General features: G+C 32.7%; 1 protein-coding gene across 2 annotated transcripts in view; it reads right to left on the bottom strand.

Moving 5' to 3' along the window:
* Positions 1–20,391, bottom strand: part of LOC130450063 (protein groucho) — a 402,798-nt gene that overhangs the window by 176,002 nt on the left and 206,405 nt on the right. The window contains exon 1 of one of the 2 annotated variants that reach the window (XM_056788231.1): positions 19,258–19,519. The exons of the other annotated variant lie outside the window; for it this stretch is intronic. Coding sequence (XP_056644209.1) covers positions 19,258–19,269 — 12 coding nt within the window. The 5' untranslated portion in view covers positions 19,270–19,519. Of the gene's footprint in view, positions 1–19,257; positions 19,520–20,391 lie in introns of those variants that run through there. 2 annotated transcript variants of the gene reach the window in all.

Raw genomic sequence — 20,391 nt, forward strand, 5'->3', positions numbered from 1 at the left:
TTAACTTTATTGAAAGGTAATCGAGTTTGCTTGCCATTAATACAAGCTTCACATATCTTATCAATCGGATTAATTTCTTTTATTTCTTCGAAATCGTCTATCATATTATGTACCTTTAATTTTACAAATTTATCCTTACTTATATGACCTAATCTCTTATGCCAAATGTCATAATTTATTTTCTTATTGTCGAGTATTTTGACGACAGAATTTATTTCGTAATTTTCAATAGTAAAGTTTATTTGCGTCAAACTATTTAGTGGCTTACCTTGCATGATAAGTGTACCATTTTTACTTATCTTTACTCCATGCTGATCGAACAAGATGACCATGTCTGACTTTTGGAGCTGGGAAACCGACAGTAGATTGTATGGGACTTCTGGACTGTAAAGAACTTCTCCAATTGTCACCTTTACGTCTTTGTTGGTTGTCACATTAATTGAACCTCGTTTGGTTGCTGAAATGTACTGCTCGCTCTTGGCAACCAAAATTTTAATTGGTGTTTCAAGTGGCTCAAATGTTCTGGCGATGTCTTCTCTGTTTATAATATGATCGGATGCTCCGGAATCTGCTTCCTCTATTATTGATCCAGACGCTAGCAGATCATTTACATACGTATCAAAAATTGAAAATTGTTCTCTTAGTGGCATATCAGGCGCTAATTTTAATTCTGAAAGTCTTTGATTCATCATCATTTGTGTTGGAAGACTTTTTCGATCATATACAGAATCTAATTTTTCAAAAATATTCTTAGCATATGTCACATCCGTAAAATGAAGCAGCGAGTCCGCCAAAAGCGAACCGACAATACTATGGGCAACGTCATTCTTTTTATTCCATTTATCATTTGGAAACACAGGAATTTCTTCGTCAATAATGCTGAGTATATGGTGCTCTTTCAACAGTAGGCGCACTCTCTTCTTCCAAATACTATAATTCTGTCCATTAAAAGGAGTTATTCCTCTTTGCGAATTTAAGTTCGAATTTGTCATTGTGTCGAATTATCTCAATTCACTCACAATAAAATAATTCACTTAATATATCTTCTATTTAAAATATTTTTATACACACACTACAATTATCACTTAATTGTGGAATGACTAACAAGTACTTTTACAAGTTTGATTTCGATCACAAATTATTATTTAAGTTCACTATTTTCACGATTTAATTATTCACGTTATCTGGGCCCATAACCTATTGAAAGTTATGGATAGGTAATCGTGATTATTAGGTTTTATATTTACAAATGAAATACACAGTGGTTAACATTCATATATTAAGTCTTTATTTAAAAGACTACGTTTTCGAGAAGCGTCCTCACGCTTGAAAGAGTCGGTTTGTACTTACTAAAAACTAATAATAAAATATTTACAATGAGGTCTAAGCCTCTCCTTAAGAATCGTAAAATTACAGATGTTTTTCTAAAATATATGCATTACTCCGAAAAGTAAAAGAGTCCTTTGTGTGACCCATGTGTCCGGGGTCATAAAACAGAGGTAGGACTTACTTTTCCTTTTCTAAAATATCTTTCAACTAAATGTTAAGTTTCCTTAAACATAAAATCTAAGCATAATGTTAAAATACTAAAATAAAAAATAATTTGTAAAATAGGATTCAATTTTGCCCAGAGAAATTCAACAGTTGCCGCCACGTTACCAGAAGCCTGAACATCTTCACATGGTACTTCCTCCAGCGCCTGATCTTCTGCAGCTTCTGTAGTTATGTCCATGTCATCGGGTGTTTCGGTCACGTTCACATCTGCATGGGAATCATTTAGCATTGTTACATGATGACTAGCAGATGTTGATGGTTCATCAATTGCAGAGATAGAAGTATGACGTCGTGATTCAACCGTTTCTGTGATCTCTGTCGAAAAAAACTTTTTTTTTTAAAGCTGTAAACGATTTATAACAAGCACTGTGATAAGCGGCATCATAAATTTCATCTGGTAAAATAACGTCATTATATTTCAACTTATGAAATTTTCTTAACCTTAAAATCGTTCGGCATTTTGCCATTGTCTCTACAGAAAAAGTTATTAATTTTTCATTTTTTATGTTATCACAAAAAACACACTTCACTTGGTCTTTATTACTCGACATCATGTCAGATATATTTGATAAATAATTGACAAAAAAATAAAATAATCAGCACTACGTATATTGCAATATTCACGAAACACGAGGTAACTATATGTACGCATAGAATTATACTGAAAACATCTGGCTACGTTGGGACTGTTATCTGACCCTTCCAGGTATACACCCTATATTTTTTGAACGTTATACGTTGAGAAAGAATATACTAGAATAAGATAGAATAAGCTGTACAGACAAGGATGAGTACAACAGTATTACATGAGTGAAAAAAAGAGATCGCTGTTAAAGCCTAGGCCAACTATCTAACCGGGCTGTCGCTGGGATTTTGTTAATTATTGAGATTTATACGCGATGTAGACGTCTGCCGTGATATATATAAGTTTTTTAGATTGTAATTAATAAAATACATCAATGACAGATCTGGTCAAATACTTTCAAAATTTGACTTTTTTTTGAAATTTCAAAATTGTCTGCCACAAAGAAATCGGCGTGATAATAGTCTGCCAATGTTATTTTCCGATAATAATAATAATATATTTTATAATTTCAAAACGGCAGACGTGGTCAAATGGATTCAAAATTGGTTAAAAATTAATACCTGTGTTACCTGCGCACTAGCCGCGTCCACCACTTTAGACTTAGTGAGTCCCCATTCCATGTAGGGTAGGTATAGGGGCCTCAATACACCAAAAATCAGGTCTGGTCAAATACATACAGGTAGCCTTTCACTGGCTCTTAGACTATAAAGTTACAAACCAAACCGATTGATGACCGCAATGTAAAGGGAAGTCCATTTTAAATTCATCTTCTATAATGCTATAATTATCACTATTGCAATCATCCGTTGGAGTTATTAGTAACTATTTATAGCAAAATAAACAAAAAAATACTTTCAACTTGAAGTAAAACAAAAAAATCATAAACATCAATAAATTACATTTTCCCATTACCTTGGTGCGACATTCTTTACTGAACCATGTTTATAAGTTTTCCGAATTAATGTCGAACGGCTTCATTTCCTGTTTAAAGTAGGTTCATTTTTGATAATGGAACTGAGAATAAAATACTCGTATCTGTAGAAAAGTTTAACTACAGTTTTACTATGCTTATATATTTCATTTTTGAAATTTAGCAGTTTTAATTTGTAATAGAATGTTTAATTTAAAACTGGTATCTGGGTAATACAAACACAAGATTACTGTCTGTTAAATACAATGTAAATTCGTTTAAAGAAGTGTATAAATATTGTTAAATGTTTGCGTGTTTAAACAAGGTGAAGAGAAATTCGTAGTGTTAATTGTAAGTATACTTTTTAGGTATTTTCTTCTAAGTTTATACTAAATATGAGTTGCGCTTACTAACCAACGAAACGGACGCTGTGAAATATTTGTTTATTCATACATTCATTTATACATTTTCATTTATTTATCACATTCATTATGAATTGTTCAGAATATAAAAATACAAAAAATAAATTAAAATTACTATAATGTTAATATCAAACGTTGCTAGAAAAATTTGGAAATGCACATTAATATCACTTTTGTGAATGTAGCCATTTGTAATTCTCCAACAATAATTAATACTAATATGCTAAATGATTTTTTCCTAACAACTATCTTTTTACTATTACTATTTTTAATCATTTGTTGCAAAGCTTGCCATTTCTAAAGCTTTTTAATATTTCTATTATAGTATAGCATCATTTCCGTGAATAACAATATAAATCAGGGATTTTTTTAAATACTGACAACAATGCTGAAAAATAGGGGACGGTTCGCACGCAAAAGAAGTTTCACTTAAAGCAGGTTAAGGACATAAGTACGTGGGCAGTTGATATCAAAATAGACATTTTTTAACTTTAAACCAAATAAACCTAACATCACTAGCTCCAAGTACTTTACCTACCAGTGAACAGATTAAAATAAACATTATGGGGAAAGTATTTGGCTTAATACGAAAAAACTTATCTAATGAAGTCGAAACTGTTGAAATAGGTTCTAACAGGGAGGTTTGGAATAAATATAGAAAAAAATATGAAGAAAAATGATTTCGTACGTATATAGATCTAATGACTCCTATGTGTGGCTATCGTAAGGTTCAGCAAATGAACAGCTATGTGTTAGGAAGTCTGAGGAAAGCCAACATCTCAAAAACTCTCAGGCTATTCCTCGCCTATCTCCACGACCAACCATCCGGTGTGTGTGTTTCGAAGGGTATACAAATACTAGCATTAAACTAACTTTAACATCGCAGGCACTTGCTTGCGACGTGGCCTCCTTACGTAAGTCGTGTTATCGCTTCCACAATTCTTATGGTATTGGTTCAGCTGGAGTTGAAGCAACTGTTTCCGTTTTCAGGTCTTACTTTTCAACGGAGAAACTACTGCAGCTTTAAAAAAGTGTCAGTTAATCACCTTCTGAAAAGCTGAACGGTATCAAGCTCAGCGGATATCTGATTAATATTTAGTCCCTAAGACACATAACAGATGAATTGTATCTTTTACCAGAGGAATTTAATTTTCCAGAAATCATTCAGATCACCAAACTATCCCACAATAGCAAAATTTAATAGAATTAATTTATCTCATAGAGGAACTATGATAATGTCTACAAACGACTTTTCCGAAATAGCACAGTTCAATAACTTAATATCTGAGAAAGTGTTCGAATTCTCTATCGTTTTTACAATACGTCTATATTGTTTGTATTTACATGCTGACATGCATACATTCTGTCGTAAACTACGGACTCTCTAAATAGCAAATTAATTTTATGTGAATATCATATAATCATGCATAACCAGAATAATTAAAATTAGTTCTAGTATTATAGATTATGTCGCGTCATCGTATGGTTCAGAATCCACCGATTGTACTGTCTTTAATTCAGGTCCCTCCGATCATGAAACAGCATTAACAAAATTTTCGGTAAAATCCAATACTAAAAATTCTTCATACAAATTGAGCCGAAAAAAAATTCTCAAAAATTTACGTATATCTGCAAAGAACATGCGATCTTTATCTCACCTAAGGAAATTCTCGGAAATTGTCTTCTTCCAAAAATTACGTAAAATTATCATAGAAAGTTATCATATGGCTATAATAGGTGACTATTATTTCTCGCAATGTTGCGAATGAAATATGGTATATTGTGAATGATTTAAAAAAAAAGCTTCTTTGTCGAGCAGAATATCTACTTGATACCTGATAACTTAATAATTACTTTGTGAATGTAACCAGTCAATTAAAGAATTCTATAACTTCTTCTCATGATCCGCTTCCATATCTCCCTGATACTAATCTGAATTTACTCAGTTTTTTTATGTCCGTAGTTTTAGCAGAGCTTCGCAGTACAATTAATGACATCAAACATAAATCCTCATCTGGTACCGATGGGCTTATATCAATTATGTTTTCGAGTGTGCGGGAATGCACATTAAATCATTCTACAGCTTTAATAAACATTTCGTTTCAAAATAGCACCTTTCCAAATTGTCTTGAGACGGCAATAATTATACCTTTACATGAAGGAGGAGATGAAGATCAATCATCGAAGTATCGCCCAATTGCAATCCTTCCCACGTTATCTAAGATCATTGGAAGATTGGTAAAAGAAAGACGTTCATCATATCTAATTAATATAAAATACTATTATCCACTAATTTAAATTTACAAATGCACGAATTATGCTAGCCTGCAGCCTAAACAACCATCATTCCACTGCAACATTTTTCTATGATTTTTCTATTGTGTAAATCATAATATTTTAATTACAAATTACAGTGCTATGATTTCTGGGAAGCATTTCTCGTATAGTTCAAGTTATATCTTTCCAACAGAAGTTAGCTTGTAAGGGTTTATACAACGATGTATTTTTACAAGCCATTAGAATGTGGAGCACCTGAAGAGTCAGTGCTAGATCCCATTTATCAACGACATTGCATAACTAGACATCAGCGGTAAAATAGAGATACTAGTATCGGAACGATACTAGTATCTCTATCAAAATACTGGCGTGGTCACTAATGTGAAGTCGACAAAAACGTAAAATACTGCAAACACATTATTTTTATCATTTTATCAAGTTATAGTAATAAAATGTTTACTCTCTTGACATTTTCTAGCAGATAAATAAATATTGGTGGTGAAATATACACTTTGTCATTTCCGTAGACCTTTTGTGTCCCAGGAATTGCCAATATTAGCAGGTTTGCTTCAGGAAAAATAATTGACATGAAAAATGATTTTGTTAAAATTATACAAGCGGATAAAGCAATAAATGAAACACCTGTTAATCCAGACTAAATAAAACAAAGGAAAAGAAGAAAAGAAGAGGTTTTCAAAAAACAAATAAAAGGAGATTTCAATCAGTTAACTTCTAAAAACGAAACCGAAACTATATTTGGGATAGTTTTCAATAAAAAATTTAAATTGAATAAAATTTGACGTCCAGGAGAACTATCAGAAATTACTGTTTGCTAATCGGTCTGCCGTTGGTGACTTTCAACATAAACGAATTTTATCTTTTCCTGTCGGTCGTTCGTAGCAACTTTCGTAGTAATAGAAAAGAGCCAATGACATCCGTTGGTGTTTGTCCCAATAAAAAAAAATCTTCGTTATTTTCCATAATATCATCCATAAATATTGGATTACAAAGAAAAACACAAAAATATTGCGAAAACAAAAAGCAGCATCAAAAAGGATAAAAACATTTTTAGGTGAACGGCATGAAGAGGGTGTCGAATTTGCTACCAAAGTCAAAACAAAAAGTCAAGTTTATGAATCGGCCTTTAAGAGGAAAGAATTGCCAACAGGTAAATTATTACAGGAGAAGCCGTAGTCAAATTTGTGGTGTTGAAAACAGCTGAAAATGAGAGAAAAGATGAAAAAAAAAACAAAATAACATCAACTAATATTTTTTAATATTCTTAGTTTAATTTTTACTAGAGAATTACAAACATTAAAAAATTAAATGCATTATATTGTTTTTACCTCCATTTCCTGAAATTTCTGAAATCAATTATTTAAATTAATGGAGCCATTAATAAATTAATTAAGGCTATAATGCCTAAAACTTCCTCTACGCTACGTTGTTGGCGTTTTTCTTCTAAATTATTGAAAATCCTCTTACCTCATGTACAAATTTTAGGGCTTCTTATCCTCTATAGAAATGTAAATAGCTAGTTAGTCGACAGTGGAGCATTAAGTAAATAACGTTTAAAGTAAATACCGGTATGTATTATCATCATACAGAGTAGCACAAAGACTCAAGAGTATATGACTAATAGCATAATAGAAAAGATATAAAATAGGGTCATTCATGGAAACCGGATGTTTTTAAAAAAATCATAAAAAATTGAATATTTACTTTAAAAAAGTTTTATTGGTACATAAACACTTGTTAAATCATAGCATTTGTTATTTACTCACTTACGAAAAATTATATCCGATAAGTGATGCCCATTTTGGGCAATACATTTTTGTAGCCTTTCACGAAAACTGGCCTCAATTCTTTGTAGCATGTCTACATCAATCTGGGTAACGTGTTGTTGAATTGCGATCTTTAGGTCCTCCAAAGTACGCGGTTTATTGTTGTACATACTCTTCGTTACTCATTAACAATATCAAATTTTCATTTTCTTCAAAAATGGTAAGCATTTGTCGACACAGTTGTAATCGCTGCTGGGAATCTGGCTCTTTTAACTGCTGCACGACGGCTACCTTGTAAGGATGGAAATTTAGATCTGTATGCAGAATTCATCTTACCGTACTTGTACTCATTTGAACTGCTGCTGAATGCATCTGAATAGAGCGGCGTTGGCTTCTGACAAAGGCCTCCCTTATTCGTTCAATGTTCTCCGCAGTTCTTTGGGAAGCCGGTGGTTTTTTCTTCAATATTGATCCACTTGTTCCAAGGTTGTTTACCCATCCCAATATTTTGCTACGAGAAGGGACACTTGCATTACGATGGATATTAAACTGACGGCGGAAATCTCTCTGAACAGCAGTTACGGATTCGTCATTTCGCACAAAACAGTCATACGCGTACAAGCGTTGGTCTTACCTCCACGGCTCCATCTCAAAGGCAAATGCTATGAACAAAAGAAACGTTAGATACCAGTCACGTGCCCCTACCACCATGAGCGCCCGTTTACAAACCACTTCAAAAACATCCGGTTCCCGTAAATGACCCAATATAACAGCAAAAGTGTTTAAAAGAGCAATCAAAGAAGTAAAATACTTCAAAATGTGTTACAAAAATACGGATTGGAAATCAATGAAGAAGCAACTAAAAAACAAGATGCTACTTAATATAAATCATAATTTTGAAAAGTATGTGATCAAATACTTGTGAGTAAGAATTATGGGTTTTTGAAAAAACAGAAAATTTTTATGGAATGGAACCTACCGTATTAAACGAAAGGAAAAAATATTCGACAAAAATATAATGGGGTCAATATGTTAAATAAATATAACATCAGCAGTGGAAAGAATATGAAAAATTGTACGAGAACTGGGGCAAGACAACATAATATAAAAGATATAAAATAATTAAATCAAGCGCATGGCATGAAAGAAATCAGCATAATTAGAAAAGTAACACAATTGCCAAGAAGAAGAAATTAACAGAAGACTACTTGAAGGAACAAGATACGGGAATCATTACGTGTGTGGCCGAATATCACCACACGAGGGAGAAATAAAAATGAGAGCAAAGAAAATAGGCCAACCTTAAAAATATGTGTGTTATATGAAAGTGTTAGTAACTATACCAAATAATCAATTGATTGATGATGGTATTTATTAAATAAACAATGAGATTAAAATAAATTAGCTTTTTTAATTATGCTATTCTTTATTTCTAAGAAAAGTAGATTAACACCAAACACCCTATACAAGTTAAGCTATTATAATATGTCTTGTGTTTCTGCTTAAATACTCTGTCCTAGCTTTAATATCTGCAATAGATAACACACTTGCTGTTTTTATACATTAATCCCGATATATTAACGATTTTTATTCAAAATTGCTTAATGGGAAACTATATCAAATATACTGTAGTTAAATGAAAAATAGGTTCTATCATTTTAATAATAAGAGTCGTAAAAGAAGTTATTACTAATTTTATAGGTTAAGCGGTTAAAAATACGCTCACTCTGTAATCTTTAACTCATAAATAGTCGTAAGCGCTCATGTTATTTCTCTCAAAATATGCTAATAGTGTTGTAAAATATTTACTCTAACACACCGAATTTGTGTTTGGAAGTTATGTTGTGTAAATAAAGCAAAGAGAATGTTTGCATTAAGTCATTCATTTCTAAAAGCAGTAGCTGTAACCCGTACAGGTATACAATTTTAAAATGTACGGGGGAATTGAAATATACTAACTAAATAAAATAGGTGAACACGCATAAAGTTCGACAGAGATCACACATTATTTAACTTATCTTGTTTATCAGTCAAAATATATGAAAAGTTTCTCATAAGTTCAATCCAACTCGTTCTATCCCACGTTAGTTACATGAGACCAACACTTGTAATAATGCATCGCGTTAGGCCGACTTTGTAAAGATCTGTCTGGGGGCTTTGAGATGCTTAAATTAAACAGATGAGTTGTTCGACAAAAACCTCAAGAGCTGCCGGTATTTTCTTCGATGTTCTTCCAATAATATGTCACGGGATAGTATCCAATGAGCATACCAGTAACACTTCTTAGCTCATATTTTCTTTACGAAAGGGACTTTTGTGTGGGACCAATTGGGAGAATGAAAAATAAATATCTGCGATGGTTTCAGTCCTGGGGTCTTACTCCATATTCCTAGTATTTTCTTTCTTTCCACTTTTTTCTTCGCCAGGTGATCAGCTTGTTCATTACATTGCGTTGTGGCCGGGTACCCATATGAGGGTAACTTTGTTGGTTGCTCTCAGTAAATTCAAAAATTGTGTGTATTTCCATACAAGCTTTGATTTAATTTTATAAGAGACAGAGCTTGGAGGGCTGCTCTGCAATATGAAAGAATAAATATCTTTGTATTAACGTATGACATCCCCTGGAAAATAGATTTTTAGTCCATCGGGACAGCGAGCTGGTTCTCAGACCGCATATCCCTGTCTCTACTTGTCCATCTTGAATTTTGTAACCATTAGTGTAGAATAGCAATCAATTTCGTTGAAACACAATCTCTGCATTTGCCTATTGCTGTAGACTTATCGTGACTATTTAGTTTTGGATGAAGATAATTTGGAAGACATTACATCTGTGATCATATCAATTGGCATATTCCTTTAGAATACCTAGACGCCCATTTAGGTTACCGGGATTTATGTTCTGTTCCTAGTATGCCTTTATTGCCTTTTTTACTGCTTCTAGCATCTAGAACATTTAGACACATTACAAAGTGTCAAGTAATGAACAACTTCGGTCAAGAAAATTTCATGCAGTTCATTTCTTGGTGAGAAATATCTAGAACGTAGTTAATGAAAGAGAGAAATGCTTTATTGTTAAAAAATTGTTACAATTTGTAGACAAAAGCTTGTAAAAACAAACATAAAAATAACGAAATAAAGGTACAAATAAAATAAAATTTCAATATACAGAATAAAACCGCAATGAGTAACAAAATTATAGTTAATAGTAATAGGTAATAATTAGTATATTAGTCCATAGCAAAAATTAAACCAGTATGCAGCATGTCCGGACTTAAATATTATTATTAGAATAAAACTCGTTTACACAGTAGAAGGCACTTTCCAGTAAATATATCCTCGAATTGTCATTGTCCACAACAAGCCCTAAAAATTTTACAGATTCAACGACGTCAATAAATAACTACTTTGGTTTTAAAAACGTTGAGACAGAGAAGTTTAGAATCGTACCATGATATAATGGTGATTAGGTCATTAGATATGATTCTCTGAAGTGCTGTGAGATCAGGGTTGCTCCCAGAGAAACTATCTGCAAATGGACATATTTTACCACTGTTGTTTAGATAGACGATGTCCTTTATAAACAGAAGAAACAAAAGAGGGCCTAGTACTAAGCCTTGGCCACTCCACATTCTATTGGCTTGCAAGATGACATCGTTGTATGAACCCTTACAAGCTAACTTCTGTTGGTATGACCTAAACTATGCGAGATGTGTATTATGAATAACACAATAGAAAGCCTTGGAAAAATTACAAAAAGTTGTTGTAGTGGAATGATGGCTGTTTAGGCTAGAGTACACATTATTATTGGCTATCCAATAATAAGTGGATCCACCCGGGCATATTTTATAGCTTTTATTACCTCAAACTATAACTGGCGCCGTTATATGGCTTGCATTTGTGTATCCTATAGAATTCACTATATATTATAAATTATGATTGACGCCGGCAGATGGCGTGCAGCTATTTATCCGTCACAAAATATTTAGATGTCTGTATATTATCGACAGTTTCCGGATCCGAATACATCTATGGAAACGTGCGTTTACGTAAGAACTTTTTTTTAATAATAACATATTTTCGAAAATATTTGACACTATAAATTGTCATAACACACACACAGTTTGTAAAAACACTTTCAGGTTATGTCGCGTTACGGATTTCTTACATTTTGGTCCATAAAGGCGCATGTACGAAAATATAGCTGCCAAGTAACTTTGAGAGATCGGATTGTTGAGTTACGTGAAGCTGGTTTATAAATAAAAATAGTTTTAAATAGTCCAAAAAGATCTTTACATAACATAGAGTAATGTCAACGGATAGTAATTGGTATCCGTACACTATGTTGTTGTTAATGTGGGATTTGCAAGTCATATTTTAGAACACATTCCTTTCATATGAAATATAAAAATTGTATGAAAAATAAACAAAAAAGTTTAGAAAATTTAGAATCCGATGGTATATTTTGTAGACATTGATAAAAACTTGTTAAAAAGTTTCGTCTTATAAATATTAATAATAAGCAGTCAACTAACGTGTCAGTATAGTATCATACTCAATATTTTTCATTACGAAACTTTCTATTTATTTACTATAATGCTTCTTCATATAATAACAAAATATTTTTTACGAATGTAATATCTATCGACCAACGGAAGAACGGATATCTGTGTTGGACCATTTTGGTCACTTCAACCACATATTATCGGTATCACTTGATATGATTTGGGACATTGTGGTAAAATATCTTCGAATCAAATCGTGACTGCGTTATTTTATGAAATATACAAAAGCTAGTTACATCAACATTAAATTATATATGTGCCGAAAATTATTAGACAGAAGCGTACACACTCGTTTTGATTGGAGTGAACAAATGAAAAACGGAACTACCAAAGGCAAAATTTAAGATATTTGGATTAAGAAAGCATTTTTTAAATTTATAACAAAAAAATTCTTCAAATTAAGAAATAGTAATACGTAGAATACATATTGAAGTTTTTTTATTACTTAAACTGAAAAAGGAATAATAGAGACAATTTTTTCCAAATTGTTTGTAGGCATACTAATAGTAAGTACCTAATAAATTAGAAATTTTCCAAAACTTACATTTGGCAATTACGAAAAAATTTCGAGTTTCATTGTGGTACTAAAGAAGCATGGCATGACTTAAGAATGCGTTTTATGTGTGGTCTTGGTTTTATCAACAGAAATTAAACAATAGAAAAGTTCAAATAGTGAAATAATTAAAAGAATTGATTTACATATCAAATGGAAAATATTGAATATTTAAATATAAGTTCACCTTAACAAACATTTAAAGTAGTAGAAAGTATGATAGATTTATTTGGGGTAGAAAAAAATCACAACCCAGCATTATCGAATTAAAAAAAATTTATGTTACTGTTCATATCTATAAAATACAGATTACAGCATGGCATTTATATTTTCCTTGAAAAAACATTTATCAATAAACTTTGTCGAAACAATGACATGACATTTTTTTTTGCAAATTATGCAACTATACAATGTGGCACAGTTTGCGGAATATCTCCGTGAAATAAAATTACTTGTTTATGTTAAAATATTAGTTACATATACCAGTATGTCAACATAAGATTTCCGTTACGGGTTTTATTATGAAATACATATAGAAATACGATATACAGAGTTATGATAAAGTAATACACAAAATTCGTAAAACGTAAAACCGTCATTTTTGAAAAAAATGCAAAAACTCACATAAGAAAAAACAAAATAAAATTGATTTTGAATTTTCAAAAAACTGCATAATTAACAAAATTAGAACTCGAAGTTACGTAGTAAGAATATGTTTTTATCAATTTTCTTAATTGTTTTAATCAGTCAGTGTCTTACAATTAGTCTCATACCAATTTTATTATTACGGCTCCATTAAACGAAAGAGGAAGGATAGAAATTCTAGTGATGGTAGGTTAAGGGGATAGATAGACTTCGGCCTTGTACTTAATTTGACGAAACATATTTTGAAAGACCTCGAATTTCTACAAACATGTAAGCAAAATTGTTGCAAAGTTTACTAAAACGAGGCAACGTTGTGTTTAAGTGGTACAGTAGATCGCACAATAGTCGCCACTGAGCTCAGGACAATTCTCACTGGAGTCGGATAAAATACACCCGGCGCACTCAAAAATTAATATTTAGGTAGGAATCGTAAGGGGAAGGTTGACTGGTCTTTGTTTCTTTTGCAGAAAATTAAGTTGAGGATATTTCGGAAAATTTAATTCCAACAAGATGATTTTGGTGTTAATCTTCGAAGGTTCACCTGATCTTAACCCCTTTGATTTTTTTTTCGGCAAAAGTCGGGTTCAAGTTAACCGTTCAGAAAATTTAGAAGACTTAATGAAACGAATTGGACATGATAAGACTCTTAAATCCCACAGATGTTTGAAAACTCTGTGAATCAGGTCTACTATCGTCTTGGCCTATGTTAGATAGTGAAAGGAACACAGTTTGAATAATTCCTCTAAGAAACAGTTTTGCTTTAATTGAAAGTTTGATTCGATTTCCGATTAATTAAAATTAATAAAGTATTCAACACCTCTTTACTGTATCCTAACTATTTCTCCAAAAATTTTGTCAAGATTTAGATTGATAATAAATATTGAAGAGCTACTAATATTTATTGCACTTATCTAAGCACTGGTGTTTTGGGACTGATTGATATATCTCTCAAATGCTGCTGGAAATGAATTTGAAGACAATTTTTTACGGCAATTATCTATAGAATTTGCTAAACTTTTCTAAAATATATTTACCGTTTATCAAGGTAAAAAATAAAATAAAAATGTATCCATTTTGAGTATATAACACACAACTGCGTATGAGTGACAAGAAGTCAAAAACAATGCCGTACGATAACATTTTTTTTGATACCATGTGAATACCAGAGTAGAATATGTCATGTATAACATTATTGATCTGATTGGTGTGAATATTTGGATAATTTAGAAACAGAAAATTGATTGAAATAATTATCAGTTTTATGGTAACTAATTGAAGTTATTTCACAAAAATAAAAAAGTTTTCGGCCTCCCCGTTAACAACAGTTAACAGTGTCCAAAAAGGAACATTGCCAAGTTGTCAAGAAATTTTCAACTAACTCTAAGGAGACATGTATAAGTTGTTGTAATTGTTTGGGTTGAAGGTATGCCGAATTAAACAATTCATTATTATTAGTATTAAATTTTCCTAATATCTAAAAGTTTATTATAACAAATGAGTTTTTATATCCATTCTCATGTTTATTGATTCAAATACTACATCTATTATTAAAATAATGTTGTTAAAAATTGAGAGAGAAATAAAATACCTACATTGCTTAGGGAGTAATTTCTTAAAAATAACACCTCCAAATGTTGTACTCAGGGCCATGGCCTCCCCCTCCGTGATGGAGGCCATGTCGTGACAGATATTTTCTTTTAATTGTCACAAGAAAATCAGTTTATCTAAAGTAAGGTTCTATAATTCTTTCACGCAGCCCAAACAGTCACTTTAGGAGAATGTAGCGGGTTTCTGATGTTTGTATTTAGGATTCGTTGCCATCCAGTAGCGACAATTTTGATTGTTGACGTGACCCTTAAGACGTAAGAGAACTTCCGAAAACAAGATATTGGTAAACGTTGGAAGGCGGTTAATCATCTTAAAGCTTCTGACCAACACTCTGAGGCTTCAATTATTGCACCAATTGAATTCTATAAGGGTGCAGCCCCAAATATGTGCACATTCAAAGTGTAACAGCACGCTTCCAAATAGACAAGTCAAGCTCGTCAAATACAGAACGAGAAACACGGTCTCTGTTTTCGACTGGTCGAAGATCTTGGACGCCCGGATTATGGTTTATATTGCTGAAATTTATACGCTCTACAGTCGCCGAATTGCCGTTTTTATAAAACTCACGCACACACAACGCATGATTCGCTCCCAAGAAATCCTCCATAGCATCTCCGAATAGATGCGTTCAGGCAAAAAACAATATAAAGGTGAACTTTTTTTGATTAAATGGACGTGCATATTTAGTTGAGTTTAGTCCAAGGGCTCATAAGTAGATATTTCTCAGTAAAGAAAAATTTTCGTCCTTCCCGTGTTAAGGTGGGATAGCAAATTGAATTTTGCTACCCACACTACTATATGTAGAGTTGATATTTTAATAGTGTACGTCGTATTTGATTTGCTTTTTTTCTGTTTTAAATACTGAAACTAACCATCAGTAACTTACACAATGTGTAATCAACGCTTCAAAAAAGTATTAAGGAAAAATAAAATGCTACATTAATAATTATTGGAATAGAAATTGATGAAATAGCTACTTCTTTTCATTTTATAATCGAAAACTTCCTTGATTGGACCATCTTACTATTCAGAAAAATTGAAGCGTCCTTTTACTTTTGTTATGTGAAAGTTCTTTAAACGTCCGAAACGATAAAACAAAAAATTAATTAAGATAATGGGAAGTGAGTCTCGAAAGTAATTAATCTAATAAGCACGAAATGTTATCAGAAAGTCATTGCTTTATCATAAAAAGGGAAAGAAGTGTACAAAAAATTAATGTACGAAAAAATAAAATGGTAGTCATTAATAATATACGAAGTCTGGCTATTAAATAACTAGACTGCGCGCCTAGAGGGCGCCCTAGTAGGGTAGGGTTGAAAACGAGTAGTGCGTTGGGTATATAGATATTTTGTCTATGCACGTCCCAAAACACGTTTCCGTCACTATTATAGTATTTGTACAGTAGCGGTTTGGAACGAAGTGATTTTTTCTCGTGCTGAAAACCAGGAGCAACGTATCAATCTCAAAATTCTCGTTAAATTGAAAAAAACTCCGACTGAGTGCTATAAATTGTTTCAAGAGGCCTATGGGAACAATTCTTAAGTGAGGGCAGAAAGAGTACTGAAGATGACCAGCGCCCAGGTCGCCCTGTGACTATTACAACAGCAGAAACAGTGACCTAAATTAACCAAATTGTGCGTGCGGATCGTCGAATGAGCATCCGGATGATTGCCGAGGTTGTAAACGCTGATAAAGAAACGGTTACAAAAATTTTACACGAGGGATTACACATGACAAAAGTCTGAGCTTAGTCAACGGGTCTGCTATGATTTCTTTGAAAGGTTAGAATGAGATCTGCTTTGAAAGGGACCCGATTTGAGTCAATGGAAGCGGTAAAGCAAAAAATGGCAGAGCTCCTAAGGGCACTCAGCAAAGAAGACTTCCAGCACTGCTTCGAACAATGAAAAAAACGTATAAAAAAGCGAGGGGACCGTTGGAATGTAGAATAATTGTTATAATAAAACCCTTTTTCGTAACCAGTCTCAATGAATCTTCTTTTTTGAATATTTGCAGTGGTTTGGAAGTGCAGCAGCATAGGTGTGATATAAAATCAACTTTGGTATTCGAGAATTTCATTGGGTTGGAAGATATAGATATATTTTCCATCGGCCATTTAATTGAAACATGTTAAAATAACATCTTGCTGTTAATTCACATATCTTTCTCCCTTTTTATGCAGTGACAACGTGGGGTCGTGAGTTTAAATGTGGTAGACAATAGCGTACAGAGAAACATGCAGGTGAAGCACCCAAAACTGCTACCACACACGAACATGTGTGTTCAAAAATCGACGTGTGAATATTATTCAAATAGTTGAAGAAAGTGGTCTCTGATATTATTTGCTACATATTTACTGCCAAACTGAAAAAGGAAAAAATTGTGTGATTAATGGTACCTCGAATGTTAACAAGATGCATACAAGTAAATTCAAAGACTCGATTGATTCAAATCGTTAAATTCAAAATACATTTAAAATTGCATTCTATGGATGTTGGAAATATCTACAATAAATATTTTACTAAAGCTTGCATTATTGTAATTGTTCGTTGACTGACAAGCGTTGAACGTTGTGTATTCGAATTTTCAAATTACCGCTTCAAGTATGGGATTTGTTAAGGTCATATGCTCAAATGCATGATTCGCCACCTAGGCAGATGTGTCTATGATGCCCCTTTAGGAAATTTTCTTCTAATAAACCAGTCGAGGCTAGTCTTCATTTGAGAATTAATCAGGTTATACTGATTGCTGATGCTAATTACATAAAAAAATATTGTGTTACCATAGCAACGAACAATAACTTATTAGAAGTGTCAGTGTAAAGTTTGACGTCAAAAAAGTAAACCAGAGTTACGTAATAAATTAAAAGAAAAAAGATGTCCACCGAAATTGTGAAAATGGAAAAATTGGAGTATCGAACCATCATCAAGTATCTGTATTTAAAAGGGTTACGAGGTAAGGTAAGTAAATTTTCCATTGAAGATGATGACCGATCGGGAAAGCCAGTTTCTGTATATATATATAGATATATCACAATTTTTCATATACTTCCAAAATCGTTTGAAATTAGATTTATTCATTTGAAAAAAGTAGTAGGTTTTTCCGTCAATAATTGTGTTTAAACGACATATATTATTTGCCAATGTCGAAAGTGACATAATTATGTTACAATTAATTGTAATTAAGTAGATTACGGTGCTCGTGGATGGTACGTTTTCAAATCACAACCAAATGACTAAAGATGCAATTTGGATTACTCTTTGGATCTTTTCAAAGAATTGAGTTTTATTAAAAAAATAAAAAACCAAAATTTGCCGACAAAATGGAAAACTGCATAATTTGATGTTGGTGTAGATAATATGTTTCATCCTCATATACTAACGTTGGTACAATATTTATCTACAATGATAATTATGAGCATGGAATAAAATTTTTTGAAACAAAAATGCAAGTGTTTCCAATGAGTCACGTTAATGTTGATTGGTACATAATTGCTACAGTTGAAGGAATGTTACTGGGCCATTCTGTGTAAGAGGCATTTTAACTCGGAAGAGTCATAGAATATTGTGTGTGTGGTAATCGGGAGGAGCTGAGAATGCAGATAACAGCACCGTGAAATAAACAATTGTGAATCCGCTATAAGCTTTTCTGTAATATACTTGGATACGGTCATATATAAGAAGGAAGACAATCTGAACAAGTTAATTTGGAGTAACGATGCACCCTGTATACATCTGATATATTGACTCATGTCGATGCCATTGCATGAATTCTTTAATTTTTATTCAAACATTTTTGACGTAAGTTCAACAAAAATCAAAATATTAACAAGTTACCTCACTTTACGTACCCACTGTATAGCATAACACAATGATCTGGAACATATACGCAGCAAGGTAAAAGTAATAAATTAATTTTAAACGTTTTGGAAACTTTTTCTTCCATTTCTATTTCTTATAGTTTATGGTTATTATGCGAAGAATTACTTATTAGATGGGTCTACAAGTAAATGTCATAAAAATATACCCCAAAATTTTGTTAGCATAATATTGAGTTTTATTTGTTATTCATAGAGAACCAAACGATACAAAGCAAATTCTACCATGTTTCACATCGCAGGTAGTATTCTTTTATCAGATACGAGTGGAATTTTGACTTGAAAAAAATAAAACCATAAGTTTACAACCTGAGGTAGTAAATTCAAAGTTGTTAAGACTGTAACAAAATACCTAATTTTCTACATGGAAGTAAGCTGCAACCTCTCGATCTGACATTTTACATGAATATGTCTAATAAACATGAAGTATTTCAATAAAGAGTAAAAATTGAAAATAAAGCTATTCGACATCCGTCGCTTACCGTTTTAAACATCTTCAACTCCCATAAACACTTTAAATCCTCAAAAGCAAAACTGAAAAACTATCCCATCCTCAATCACACACAACACTTCACTAATCACATCCTTTAATTCACAGAATATTCTTCAGGAAAACACAAAATGAACACTCTAAACTCGCGAGTACAGACGCGGCGTCTATAAACAATGACCTTCGTGGTAACGAGTACACGTCGCGTAGAATTTACCTCCAACTACTAACAACTCCGATGCCACAGTAAGACTGAAAACAGAACTAAAACCGAAAAACTGGCCGATTCGATGCGATGAGCCGACAACAGTCACACGGAGTTCGGGTTGTTAGTTGGCGCTTTCTGGGGTGGGCCACAGTGGTGCCGATACGTGAGGGCATTATTTGGGTTAAGCGAAAAGCGCTGAAGGATAGAGGGTTGTACTTCGTAGATCGAATTTGAACGAGATTTTTTTGACCATAAAAAACCTTTTTTTGTTTGGCATAGTTATCAAGAATTATTTAAATAAATATTTACCGAGTAAATTGAAATACAACGTAAACTGCTTCCAAAAATCATTTTATAAACATACAATTATATATAATGGAGGTTTAAATCATTATACCCACAGACAGTTCCTTTGAAAAATATTGCCTAGATAGAGGTAGGATCATGATGAAAATTTTTAAGGATTCGGCAACACCTTCAAATCCAACTCGTACTTATAGTTGACATTCTTGGCATCTGTATATTCAGAATAATATCTTGGTCAGCTTATTAAGACCCTCGCTACAGCGCTGCAAAATGATAGAGTAAAATATATTAAAATCGAACTCGATCCATGTGACTTACTACCATTTATTAAGATTTTACAAAAGGTCTAAGAATATCATCAATCTATGGTCAAATTATATTACCAGTCTTCCCATTCGTAAAAAACAGTCTATATTAGATCAAGCTATATTAGAGTACATACCTCTTTCTGGTCGACCGCTCACTGGGGTTACCCTAGAAAACATTGCAACTGAAAAAACGGGAGACCGAATATCGTCGATTGACTTATGAGTCATCAAGAAGACTTTAGGGAGTGGTTCGGCAAACGCACAGATATTTGTTGAAGATCACCGGCCTAACCGCAGTTTTAGA

The sequence above is a fragment of the Diorhabda sublineata genome, chromosome 11 (assembly GCF_026230105.1).
Source record: "Diorhabda sublineata isolate icDioSubl1.1 chromosome 11, icDioSubl1.1, whole genome shotgun sequence".
In the NCBI taxonomy this organism is placed as follows: domain Eukaryota; kingdom Metazoa; phylum Arthropoda; class Insecta; order Coleoptera; family Chrysomelidae; genus Diorhabda; species Diorhabda sublineata.